The sequence below is a fragment of the Pangasianodon hypophthalmus genome, chromosome 21 (assembly GCF_027358585.1).
Source record: "Pangasianodon hypophthalmus isolate fPanHyp1 chromosome 21, fPanHyp1.pri, whole genome shotgun sequence".
NCBI classification, from domain to species: Eukaryota; Metazoa; Chordata; class Actinopteri; order Siluriformes; family Pangasiidae; genus Pangasianodon; species Pangasianodon hypophthalmus.
In genome coordinates this window covers 20285288-20299060 of record NC_069730.1, presented here as the reverse complement: position 1 = coordinate 20299060, position 13773 = coordinate 20285288, and the positions used below count along the sequence as shown (strand labels likewise).

The 13773-nt window shown below is 41.1% G+C and overlaps 1 protein-coding gene across 7 annotated transcripts in view; it reads right to left on the bottom strand.

The window, feature by feature from the left end:
• The window catches only part of cc2d1b (coiled-coil and C2 domain containing 1B), a 23111-nt gene extending 9382 nt beyond the window's left edge, over positions 1 to 13729 (bottom strand). For 2 of the 7 annotated variants that reach the window (XM_034314581.2, XM_053227539.1), the window contains exons 1-16: positions 12641 to 13092; positions 9967 to 10090; positions 9637 to 9781; positions 8032 to 8135; positions 7824 to 7901; positions 6438 to 6605; positions 6004 to 6219; positions 5257 to 5395; positions 4979 to 5106; positions 3002 to 3080; positions 2667 to 2726; positions 1583 to 1737; positions 1415 to 1487; positions 1105 to 1253; positions 255 to 396; positions 1 to 83 (exon numbers count right to left, since the gene is read on the bottom strand). The exon at positions 1 to 83 is cut by the window's left edge and continues 90 nt beyond it. In XM_034314581.2, coding sequence (XP_034170472.2) covers positions 1 to 83; positions 255 to 396; positions 1105 to 1253; positions 1415 to 1487; positions 1583 to 1737; positions 2667 to 2726; positions 3002 to 3080; positions 4979 to 5106; positions 5257 to 5395; positions 6004 to 6219; positions 6438 to 6605; positions 7824 to 7901; positions 8032 to 8135; positions 9637 to 9781; positions 9967 to 10032 — 1785 coding nt within the window. In that variant the 5' untranslated portion in view covers positions 10033 to 10090; positions 12641 to 13092. Of the gene's footprint in view, positions 84 to 254; positions 397 to 1104; positions 1254 to 1414; positions 1488 to 1582; positions 1738 to 2666; positions 2727 to 3001; positions 3081 to 4978; positions 5107 to 5256; positions 5396 to 6003; positions 6220 to 6437; positions 6606 to 7823; positions 7902 to 8031; positions 8136 to 9636; positions 9782 to 9966; positions 10091 to 12640; positions 13094 to 13645 lie in introns of those variants that run through there. The other 5 variants (XM_053227541.1, XM_053227543.1, XM_034314584.2 and 2 more) reach the window with 5 other exon arrangements.
• Between the last annotated feature and the right edge of the window lie 44 nt (positions 13730 to 13773).

Here is a 13773-nt window from a genome sequence, read left to right as displayed (position 1 = left end):
CACGTCGTTCTTCTGTTTGGCCTGCAGCGCTGCCTTCATGTACTGCTTCTTCCGAGCCTCCAACATCTCCACCTGCTCCGTCACTGAGAAAGATAAACACCATCACCGTGAAGGAGGACAGAGTTACGACAAAATCCTGAAATTAAACTAATTAAATTAACTTTTAAGTGAAGAACTGAAAGGAACGTTTCTGTCAGCTCCTGTTCTGCTGAAGACTCTGAGGAGGAACCACAGGATGAATGAGTTCTACTGACCCGTGGAAGACGGGTTCTCTTGCTTGGTGGTTCTCTCAGGTGAAGGTGAAGGAGTTCTTTTAGGATGCTGGACTGTCGGAGGAACCGCCATCGTCGGCTTCTTCTGCGTCTCCACTGCTGCTGGTGCTGCTGGAGCTTTGGGCTGAACATCAGAGAGAACATCGCCGATTCATACGTTTATTAACTGGAAGATTATGACTATATCACTCCACATGTTTATCCATCCATCCATCCTTCCATCCATCCATCTATCTAAACACTCATCCATCTATCCATCCATACATCCATATATTTGTCTCCTTAAACATTCATCCTTCTATCTGGCTACTTAAGCATCCATCCATCCATCCATCCAAATGTCTCTTTCTGCTTGTCTATGCATCCATCCATCTCCTTTCTGTCTGCCCAAGTGTCCATCCATCCTTCTGTCTACTATAGCATCCATCCATCCATCCATCCATCCATCCACCTATCCATCCATCCAGCTTTTTCTCCAAGCAATCATCCATTCATACAAGTATTTATACATTCATCCATCTTTCTACTTAAGTGTCAATCTCTGTCTTTTTCTCAAAGCCTCCACCCACCCATCCATCCATCCATCCATCCTTCTCTCTGTTTAAATGTCCATCCATCAATCCTTCCATTTGTTTTTTTCCCTCTAAGAATCTATCCAGTCATTAATCTTCACAGCTATTTATACAGCTATCCATTCATCTTTGTCTATCTTTCTTTCTTTCTGTCCATCCATGTCTTTTCCCTTAAGCGTTCTACTCAGGCATCCATCTCTCCATCTTTCTCCCAAGCATCCGTCCGTCCTTTTAACGTCAGTAGTAATAAAGAGGAAGACCTTTTTGCTTTCTTTCTCCGTTTCCTCTTCCTCCTCCTCGTCGTCTCCGCCCTCTGCCTCGTTAGAAGCGAGCTTATTGGCTGTTTCCAGCGCGGCAGCCAATCCCTGCTCAGGTTTAACCGCCTCCTGTCCTGGGATTGGTGGAAAACCTGATTGCGAATGACAAAGAACACATTAGCAAATTAGCGTGTGTGTGTGTGTGTGTGTGTGTGTGAGAGTGTGTGTGTGTGTGTGTGTGTGAGAGTGTGTGTGAGAGAGTGTGTGTGTGTGTGTGTGTGAGAGAGTGTGTGTGTGTGTGAGAGAGACTGACCTGGCGGTATCGGAAGCTCTTCATAATTAACAGCTCGTCCTGCTTTATGTGAGCGGATGGCGCTCTGATATTGCTATGGACGGCAGGAAGAATTAACCAGTCGGCCATTTTGTGTAAGACTGTATTTATTAACGAACCGTACGACGAATGGGTCATGTGACCGGTTACCTTGACGATGCGATCGTACATGCGAGCTTTGCGGTCGTCGCCGTTAGCTTTAGCCTGATCGCACGTCTCTTTGTATTTAGCCATCCTCTGCTCCAGAGCTTCCAGTACGGTTTTGGGCGGAACCGGTCCGGGCGGATTCACCGCCGCGTCGTGTGCTGAACGAACAAAATAACGAGAATTACGTCAAATAATTTAACGGCATTCGTACGCTGATATTCTTTGAGGTCTAAGAGTCGTGTGTATTACCCATAATGCATTGCAAACCTGTCAGGTTGTACCATAAACATATTTATTAGGAACCCATGTCCATGTACACATATGATGTCATGCTAGTTTGTTTACCGTAAACCTTAGCTAGCTATGTTAGCATGCCAGTTTAGACAAGTCAGGTTAGCATGCTAGTTAAGCGTGTCAATTTTTGCACAAACATTTCTAGTCAATTTGATCTCTAAACGTTAGCTATCTATGATAGAATGCTAGTTTAGGTTCTCGATTTTCTAGCAAACTTTTCCAATCAGTTTTCTCTGTGAACCTTAGCTAGCCATGTTAGCATGTTAGTTAATTTTTAATCAATTTTCTCTACTAATAAATATTAGCTAGTGATGCTAGCATGCTAGTTTAGACTGCAAATTTTATTGAGTAAACATTTCTAGTGACTTTTCTCTGTAAAACGCAGCTAGTTATGTTAGCATGCTAGTTAAAGATGTCGGTATTTGCGTAAACATTTCTAGTCAATTTTCTCTGCAAACCTTAACTAGCGATGTTAGCATGGCATGCTAGTTTACGTGGTCAATGTTCCAGGAAACATTTCTAGTCAATTTTCTCTGTACACACTACCTATGTACATGCTAGTTAACCTATGCTAGCATGCTAGTTTAGGCGCTTTTGTTAAAAACTATTAAAAATACTTTTGAATAAAAGATTTTTTTTATCCGTTAAACTCTCGGCTGATCATTCAGATAATTTTCTTCAAGAATATTAAACAGTAAAGACTATTTACAGGATAAATAATTATGCGATTATTTATTAAAGTGTCAGATCGCTTTTTTACGTCTGTTTAGGGAGAGTGTTTTAGCGTACTTACCCTGCATGTTCGGGGACGACTGAGAAATCTTTATAGCTGGTTTTGGAGAAGTTTCCGTCCCTACAGCAGAGAAAAAAAAAGAAAAAAAACACAAGAAATTATTATTAAACTAAACAAATTTTCTTTACTTTTAACCACAAATAATTCAGAAATATTCTTTAGTTTTGCGCATGAGCTAGAGCAAGTAATGGAAGCTTATAGCTAACAGAAACTGAACCTTTAACGATCTACGACCAAAACAGGAAGTTTAAACCGGGAGCACTGATGCTGCTCTGGATGGAGATCAGTTCTGTGAATTTATCGTATGAATTCTGGAGAAAATGGATTTTACTCACCTTCAGACAGAGGAGGAGGAAGTTTACGGAAGTCCACGCTCTCTCCTTTCTCCAGCGCCGCGAGCGCAGCATCAAAACTCTGAGGTGGAGAAAAAAGATAAACAGGAGCAGTGCTGTGTAACTTCCCTCGTGACTCACATTCCTCACGGAAAGTGGCTAGTGTTTGTGCTGAGACGAGCAGAAAGCAGGAAGTCTAACAGCGAGAAGACCACGGCAACACACACACGCGCGCAACCAAGCACTGTGTTCAGCAACGCCAGGGGGTGCACAAACTTTTATTACTGTGAGACCACCGTTACTGTTATTGAATAAATATTCCAGATCTTTTCTGGATTCTTTCCAGATTTTCCCTGAAATTTTAAAAAATATTTCTTGACTGTCTATCTTCAAGTGTCTGACTATTTTTAAAAGATCTCTAACTGCACAACAACGGAAAAGAAAACATCGAAATATGGGTCTTTTCAAAATCTTACTCTCTCCAGAATTTTATTATAAACGGTTCTCGGTTTTACGCACGCTCACACTGACATGTGGAAACGAGTTCCTTTACATTACAGAATTTTCCAGACTTTTTTTCTAAACCTGCACAAAAAGCCCTGTGTACTGAGACACAACTGAACAACAGTGTCTTGTTTATCAACTGACAGTCAGAGAGAGAGAGAGAGAGAGAGAGAGAGAGAGACACAGAGAGAGAGAGAGAGAGAGAGAGAGAGACAGACAGACAGACAGACTAACTAAAAGAGACAGAAAAAGGAAGAGACAAATACATAAAACAGCCGTGCAGACAGGCAGGAAGTGGTGAGGGTAATGTACAGCACTGAACAAGAATATGAGTATGAGAATATAGAAATGGAGAATCAGCTAGACAGAAAGATGGGTAGACAGGTATAGACAGGTATAGACAGGTAGAGACAGGTATAGACAGGTAGAGACAGGTATAGACAGACAGACAGACAGACAGACAGATACAAAGACAAAGAATAAGTGCAGTACTAGATTAGAGAAACCGTCAGTCAGACAGACAGAGAGACAGACAGAGAATGAGTGCAGTATGATTATAGAGAAACTGTCAGACTGAGAGACGGATAGAGACAGATAGACAGACAGGTGCAGGCAGACAGGTGGCAGACAGACAGGTGGCAGGCAGACAGACAGACCAGTGTAGGCAGACAGGTGCAGGCAGACAGGTGGCAGGCAGACAGACAGACCAGTGTAGGCAGACAGGTGCAGGCAGACAGGTGGCAGGCAAACAGGTGGCAGGCAGACAGGTGGCAGGCAGACAGGTACAGGCCGACAGGTGCAGGCCGACAGGTGCAGGCAGACAGGTGGCAGGCAGACAGGTGATGGCAGAGAGACAGACAGGTGGCAGAGAGACAGACAGGTGGCAGGCAGACAGACAGGTGGCAGGCAGACAGACAGGTGGCAGGCAGACAGGTGTAGGCAGAGAGACAGACAGGTGGCAGACAGACAGGTGCAGACAGACAGGTGGCAGGCAGACAGACAGGTGGCAGAGAGACAGACAGGTGGCAGAGAGACAGGTGCAGGCAGACAGGTGGCAGGCAGACAGACAGGTGGCAGAGAGACAGACAGGTGGCAGAGAGACAGACAGGTGGCAGAGAGACAGGTGCAGACAGACAGACAGGTGGCAGGCAGACAGACAGCAGGCAGACAGACAGGTGGCAGGCAGGCAGACAGACAGACAGGTGGCAGGCAGGCAGACAGACAGGTGGCAGAGAGACAGACAGGTGGCAGAGAGACAGGTGCAGACAGACAGACAGGTGGCAGGCAGACAGACAGGTGGCAGGCAGGCAGACAGGTGGCAGGCAGGCAGACAGACAGGTGGCAGGCAGGCAGGCAGACAGGTGGCAGGCAGACAGACAGGTGGCAGACAGACAGACAGGTGGCAGGCAGACAGACAGGTGGCAGACAGACAGACAGGTGGCAGACAGACAGGTGGCAGGCAGACGCTCCTCTCACCTTGCTGCTCTTCATGTGTGTTTTGGCCTGTTCCAGATCTCCGGCTTGTTTCGCCCTCAGAGCGGCCGTCCTGTACTGCTTCTGCCTCTCCAACAGCGTCTCCTTACTGGGGGCACTTACTTTTGCATCTGTGCGTAAAAACACAAACCATCATTGTCTCAGGTTCCAGAGCAGGCGGCACGTTCAGGAGACATGACGCTTTAATCAGCGGATTAGACACTGATCAGACGTTAACGGTTGATATCACGACATTAAAACTCGTCATTTTATAAACTCACCTGCAGGGGATTCTGGGAAACGCTCCTCCCCTGCTGAGATCGCGCGAGACGGACCGTCACTGCTGGCTGGCGGCTCCAGAGAAACAGCCGAGGTCTCCACGGAAACGGGCGAGGTCTCTGCTGAGGACACTTTCACTTCCTGTGGGCGGGGCAGAAACAATGACATCATCCTAAAGCACAATTTAAAATAAAAAAAATAAATAAATAAATCACATCCTGTCTATCGAACTGCAGTGTCCAAAAGTTACGAGAAAATCTGTTTTCATTTTGATTTTTACTTAAAAATCACAAAAAACTGATTTTTTTTCTATATTGAATAATAAACTGCTTAATGTTGTGGTGCAGAAAGAAGCGAAGAAATCCAGATTTTTTTTTAATATACAAATTTACAACTTTCTTAACCCAATAGGCCACGCCCCTTCTCCTGGGTAACCATGAAGGCTGCATGGCCTTCATTTGCATATGGAATCTGATTGGCTCTTGTATTTTATAACTCAATAACTCTCCTGTAATGAGATGCTCATATGTTTCCTAAAGAACGTGGCTTAATTTTCAGATTTCAAATCCCCTGAAAAATTTATTTATTCACCACCACCATTTTTTCTGAATAAATCAAAAGCTAACCATGTTATCATTAGCAAAAAAAACAATAAATCTGCTTCACGTCACGACTTTTAGAGCGTTAGAGCGTTACGTTACAGATTTAAACCCTTTCTAGGATATTTTCAGATTAGCACTCGTCCGAACCGGCAGCGTGGACACAGAGAGGGTCTCCGGGGACACGGGCGAAGTTTCCACGGCGCTGTCCGACTCTTCGTGATGCTCGGGTGGAGGCGGGGCGGATGTGGGAGGAGCCGGGGGAGGAACAGCGTCGCTACGGTTACCAGACGCCACCGGAGGCGGGATCTCCGCTTCGTTTATCTTTCCTCCTTTACGTACGGACGCTAGCATGCTCTGTAGGGTCTGGGGGAGAAAAACATTAGTAATTAATTTAATTAAATAATAATAATAATAATAATAATAATAATAATACCAGTGTCTATTTGGTATATGCCAAAAATGAACAATATTAAAAAATTAAATCTATAAATAACTAAGAAATAAGTAATAAAGAAAATAAAGATCTCCTAAAGCACAGGAAGTGATAATAAGACAATAAGATGAAGGAATAGTTTTGGCACCTTGAGCCCTCTGTCGTAGCGGCGAGCTTTAGCCGACTCTCCTGCAGCTTTAGCGTTGGTTATGGCGGAGTTGTACATGAGGATTCTCTCCTGAAGCGTGTGTTCAACACTACCACATACTGCTGCTGCTGCTGGGGTGGTGATGGTGGTGGAGGACACCTTCACTTCCTGTGGGCGGAGCAACAACAGTGACTTCATCAGTACAAAAAGACCTCTTTTTTTTGTGTAAACTTTGTTATAGATGTTTATTTTCTGACTTCTACATTATTGATTCAGTACAAAAACATTTTAGATTCCAAACATTAGTTTTCCAGAAACAAAATGAAACGTTACAGAAAAATGTTTGTATGTCAGTAAAGAAAGCAGCAGATTCCATAAGAGACACTTTTCAGATAAAAACATAATGAAGGCTGCTGGGTTTCGCTGCAGAAATAAGAAGCGAGTCGACAGTCAAAGTCTCCAGAAGAACTGTGGCTGCTTCTGCAAGATGCTCAGTAACACTTCCAGCTCATTTCCTTATAAAACTGCACACACTGCACCTCAGATACTGCTTTATTTATTTAAAGTGAAGGATCGTCACATTAAATATCGACTTTGTTTCATTTATTACTGTTTACTGCTCTTTATAGGATTTTTTTAAAATGTAGAAACATTTAATTTCATTATTTTTGAAGGCATCTTTACTCTACAGCATTTCTTTACACGTGACTAAGACTTTTGCACAGAACTGCGTGTTTATCGCCTGAATTTCAGGTTTTACTGCAACGTGAGTCGCTCTGAACGAGGAAAGCTTTCACTGGCTCATAATATTAATGTTTATTGAATCTGGTGCATTAAATCATAATTTATAGGTATTTATTTATTTATTTATTTATTTATTGACTAATTGTGTTCATATTTAGCATTTTACTGATTTGACTAAAGAGCATTTCATTTTCAGTCAAAGATAATCATTTTTAATGATTTTAATCATTCTAGTTTTTATTATTACAATACAATTAAACCATAAAATAGCTATTATTATTATTATTATTAATACATGGTTAGCAGTAATATTATTATAGTCAATGATACATAGAACAGTTATAATGCATTTAAAAACACAAGAAAATTTGTTTAAAAACGAAGGATTTGCATTTCAATTAGAAACAGGTAAACAAAAATAAATAAAAATTTAAAACAATAAATTAATATATAAAAAATACTTTTTCTATCATTGACACTTCCCTTGAGATAAATGCCTTATACATGTTGCATACTTTATTTTAAACATAAGTTTAAACTCTGTCCTAATTCGGTGCCCACTGTGGTTACCCATAATGCACTGTGGGTGCGTGTCACTCTGCGCTGTGGTTCTGTGTATTTTTATGAGCAGTGTGTTGGTACCTGTGGTTCTGGCTCCAGTGGCCCAGTCTCTGTCCCAGAATCGGTTTCCTCTTCACCCACCACTTCCTGTAGCTCCGCCTACAACACACAAAGAATACACACTGCTTACAACACACCACATACACACACACGTACGTGCACACACACACGCATGTGCATACACACACACGCACGTACGCCACTATACTGACAGCTAAGAAGAACATACCAGGAGATCTTCGTCATCCTCGAGGTCATCATCGTCATCATCATCGTCGAGGTCTTTCATGCACGCCTCAGTCATCTTTTCGATATCCTCCATTGGTAACGGAGCTGAAAAATCAGACTTACTGTTAATTAAGCAGTAAATACTCAAGCCACGCCTCCTTTATGATGACTGACAGACGCTTAAGCTACAACTTCTTTACTAGGAATAACTGCAACTTAGGCCACGCCTCCTTTACTGGGACTGGCAGATGCAAAAGACACACCTCTTTCACTACGACAGAGGCAGAGACGCCAAGCCTCCTTTACGGCAACCGTCATCCATTTAGGCCACGCCTCCTCCTTTAGGATTGACAGATACAGAGGCCACGCCTCCTTTACTGGGACTGATAGTCACTTAGTCCACACCTCTTTTACTAAACCTTTTACTAAACCTTACACGTCTCCTTCACTATAGCTATCATCCACTTAGGCCACGCCTCTTTTACTAAACCTGACAAACAGAAACCACACCTCCGTCACTGTGACTGACACAGAGGCCACGCCTCCTTCACTATAGCTATCATCCACTTAGGCCACACCTCCTTCACTATAGCTATCATCCACTTAGGCCACGCCTCCTCTTTTAGGACTGATGGATACAGAGGCCACGCCTTCTTCACTATAGCTATCATCCACTTAGGCCACGCCTCCTTCACTATAGCTATCATCCACTTAGGCCACGCCTCCTCTTTTAGGACTGACGGATACAGAGGCCACGCCTCCTTCACTATAGCTATCATCCACTTAGGCCACGCCTCCTTCACTATAGCTATCATCCACTTAGGCCACGCCTCCTCTTTTAAGACTGACGGATATCGAGGCCACGCCTCTGTCACTATAGCTATCATCCACTTAGGCCACGCCTCCTCTTTTAAGACTGACGGATACAGAGGCCACGCCTCCATCACTATAGCTATCATCCACTTAGGCCACACCTTCTCTTTTAAGACTGATGGATACAGAGGCCACGCCTCCATCACTATAGCTATCATCCACTTAGGCCACGCCTCCTCTTTTAAGACTGATGGATACAGAGGCCACGCCTCCATCACTATAGCTATCATCCACTTAGGCCACGCCTTCTCTTTTAAGACTGATGGATACAGAGGCCACGCCTCTGTCACTATAGCTATCATCCACTTAGGCCACGCCTCCTCTTTTAAGACTGACGGACGCCACGCCTCCTTCACTAGGTCTAACAGCCACTTAGGCCACGCCTCCTCTTTTAAGACTGACGGATACAGAGGCCACGCCTCCTTCACTAGGTCTAACAGCCACTTAGGCCATGTCTCCTTTATTACTATGACGACACCAAAGCCACGCCTCCTTCATTAATACTTAGACACAGAGGCCACACCTCCTTCACTAGGACTAAAAAGCACTTAGGCCACACCTCCTTTTACTGCAACTGACAGGCACAGAGGCCACGCCCCCTTCTCTGTTACTGACATGAGAAATTCTACATCAGTTCAATCAGAACCACAAGACACAAAAGCTCCGTTTCTTATTTTAAAGAGAAAACTCCCGGGTGTGTTTTATGTGTTTCTGAACAACACCCTGGTTTTACCTTTGGCGTTTTTTTTCGCTTTAGCAGCAGCAGCAGTTGGTTTTTTCCCCACAATGGCAGCGAATTCAGCCTCCAGATCCGGATCGTCCACATTCTCCTTCACCTCCATCATGTCCTCGGGGTTAAAGTCGAGAAGTAAACCCATCTACAGCAAGAGACAGAGTTTTACACACACACACACACACACACCTGCAGCTCTTTCACACTGTAACACGACCCGGAACAAAAACCGTGTGGGAGAACGTTCCGGAGAGATCTTCGCTGCATGCAAAGGCGAATCTCATACGAATAATATTTCTGATAATAAAAATGAAATGAAATCACACTCGCCTGTTTGGCAGCAGCAGCTCCTTGGCCTTTAGGAGCCGCAGGACGTTTATTTTTCCTGCCAAACATCTTAAATTCCCTCAAATCCACCTGATTCTGCGACTCGGCAGCGGAACAGGACGCGAATCTGCAAACGCCACAAGCAAACTCACGCTACGTTATCCGTAATCAGATTACAGCTAATTACATTTAACACGTAAACACACCCAGATTTGTGTTTTCTGTAAGGCCACAGAAGCACCTACACTTTTACCAGGATTACAAAATCCTCATTTATTAATATGCAAATTGTAAAATAATAATAATAATAATAATAATAATAATAATAATAGTATATAGTATTAACAAGTTTCTTAATTACAGTTTTCTGACTCATGTCTTTTAAAGTCAAAGTTCTCTTGAAGAGATTTTTTAGGATTTAATTCTTTCAAGAACATTAATATAAAAAATATATTTATATACACAGACCCTAAAAAAAAAGAAACGTTACAGTCCCTGATTCTGAAAAGCACTCAAACAAATAAAAACCTCAAATTAAATGGAATTATATAACTAACTACATGTGAGGTTGGAAAACAGATCCGTTTTCCTAACTATGGCTTTAAACGGTTAATAAAATAAATACAAAAAATAAATGAAATAATATAAAAAATAAAATTATATTTGAAAATCTGAAATTAATTTTTTCTCTCTCTGTTTATCTTCTTCTGGCTGAATTCTTTACCTTTACTGACTCGCTGTCACAACCGCAGCATAAATTAAAGTGCCGTATGTGTGCGATATGTAAATTAGAGACGAGTGGGCGGGGCTTGTATCCACGCAGCTGAGGCTGATTCATCAACTTTCATACATCAGGAGTTCAGTTCACACACCTTTAGCCCAATTCAGACGGGATTAAATGTTTTCTTGTTCTACAGGAGCTACTCTGTGATTTTATTTCCGTCAGGATCGGCCTTGTCTCTGACACGTCCTTAAATATCTAACGCTAAACGCTGATGAAAAACGCTGTAAATCATTTAACTGTTTACATTCAAACTGCTGATCATTTGCAGTTATTTATTTATCAGCATTTCACATTATTTAGATATTTAAGGAACTGACCACGTGAAGCAAAAATCCGAGTTTGTGGAAAATTCAACCTGACAGAAACTCTCATTCTGCTCATGTGGTTATTTTACTGCGGTCCGGATGCGAGAGTTATTTAATCACTGAGGAGACGCTTAAAATAAAAAAATAAAATAAATGTATTACAGATGTCCTGCTGGTAAACTAATCCTTCTTCCTTACTCCTTCACTCAGAGCGCTCAGGTCTTCTGAATAACTTCTGCTGAGAGTTCTTCGATCGTGCCCTTTCTGTCTCCCTTTCCATGTGAGGTCAGCTTCTTCACTAGCCACTTTTAAATCCTCGCTAAAAACGTATTTTTATTCTTTAGCTTTTGCACAGGTCCTTTAATAAGGTGAAACAGGTAGACACTAGGGGTGTAACGATCCAGCGCTATGGATCGATGTATCAATCAAATAACCAACGATCCGATGTATCGATGCAATGCGTAAACATCGATGCGTGTATAATTTTAAGATAGACCTTTATTTAGGATACTCTGATTCCAGCCACGCCCCGGACGCGGCGTCCGTCAAGGTTTAAGTTCATCACGGGTCTTTATTTGCACAAAATATGTAGGATTTCATAGTGAGGGAAAAAGCTCAATGAATTTTTCAAAGTATATTATAGTTGCATCTGTGATTTAATAGAAATGTTACTGATTGTGTGAAATAGACACGTCGTTTAATATCGACCGCAGGCCCCTGAATGGATCAAATCGAAATCGCATCGTGGCAGTCGTTAAGGTATCGGCAAATATCGAATCGCTCGCTAAAACAATCGATATCAGATCATATCGTCATGAAACTTGTGATTTACACCCCTAGTAAATACCTGAGGCTGTATTTAAAGGTATCTATTTATTAATCATTATTATTATTATTATTACTATTTTTTTAAAATATAACTCTGTTATTGCTTATTTGTTTGATTGATTTGTAAAGGGTCAACTTCTGTTGTTTTTAAATGTGCTCTATAAATAAAAGCAGACTTGACCTGAGCAGACTAATCCAATCCGAGCAGAGCTTTAGATGAATAACGACTGTTATGAATATAATAATCATAAAACAGACTTGAATAAACAATAAATGATAGTTTAAAGCTGTTTTGTTTACATTAATGAGGAGAATCTGGGGTTTTGAGCATGATGTGTGAAACATGAGCAGTTTTCCCAAACAGCAAAATGAATGAAAGGTAAATGAAAGTAAAACAAAATTAATAACATATGAATGAATAAACTGAAATGTGCATTTCAGGGACTATATGTATTTTTTAAAATTTCATATGACCGCCAAAAGCATTTATAAGACAATCATTTATAAGTTTCACTTTCCACAACACTGTTTCTGCAAGGCAGCCATGTGGGCGTGAAGGCTGCGCACTATATGCGCATAGAATCATAAATTATTTTAATAATATAATCACTGAAAATTATATATTTTTAAATTTTAATATGTCTAACTTATTATGTAAAAAGGTGATAATTAGTTAATAATTGCAATCCAGGCAATTAGCTCCATTTGTGTTGAATATGAAGTAATTATTTTGTTGATAATATGCGCAAATGTTTCTTACCGGTAGGGTGGATGATGAGCTTAAGCAGGTAAAGCAAATAAAGCCCAAAATAAGATTAGATATAATTAACCAGCTAGCTTAAAACGCACCATTATCCTGCTGAATGTTATCATCGATCTGTAAACTCGATAAAATATCACTTTATTTGTGTGTCATCGGAAAAACACAGAGCTTCAGCTGTAAACTGATTCACATGACAACAAGAAACGTGTTCGTCCCTAAAGCCCGTTATCTCCAAAATCAAAAGAAAAACAAATCGCTAAAAATTTCAGCAGATTTAATTTCTGCTCCTGGATTAAATTAGCCGTAGAACTTACTTAAATTCTTCACGAATATAAAGATAAATATATGTCAGTAATTAGGTTAGTTTCGTTCCTACTTCTCGTCAGATTTCTGGTCACACTCCGCCCAACACAAACATAACCACTTCCTGGTTCTGGTCAAAACAATAGCTCACTGTCATTGGCTAAGGAGGTGATACGTCACGCTCATCCCGGAAGTGAAGTTCTCACAGTCGGTTATTTCACGTTAAAGATTTCAACTAATTTATACCATACACTTTCGTAACATGGTTATGCAGTTTATTATGTTTTATTATATTTGTTATATTGAATCATTTATACGAATAGCCCCGGTTTTAACAACATTTAAAGACGAATTAACAATATTTAACGCTGTACAACAACCGTCTAAAAAATACATTTCCCATAATCCCTCGCTCTCCAGTCTCACTAACCATTCACATCAGTATATTAAGCGACGGAACATTAAATAGATCAATAAATATTAGGAAATCAATATATATTTATATATAAATATATTTAAATTATATTTTCTACGTGAAAAATAAAACATACCACAAAAATTTACCTAAAATGTCTGCTTGTTGGGAATAAAGTTAGGATAAATAGGTCATAGATTATATGACATACTTTAATAAATAATCAGATTACTTTAACATATATTGAAAGTATTATATTTATCGATGTGTAAAAAAAAACTCACTATTGTAAACATATTGGACGTTTTCAACCGTCGACACAGGAACGCTCGAGCTCCTTTTGTGCACGCCCCTCAAAACGATTTCAGCCAATCAGATTAGAGAGAGTGAATTCAGCTGCCTTGGTAACAAG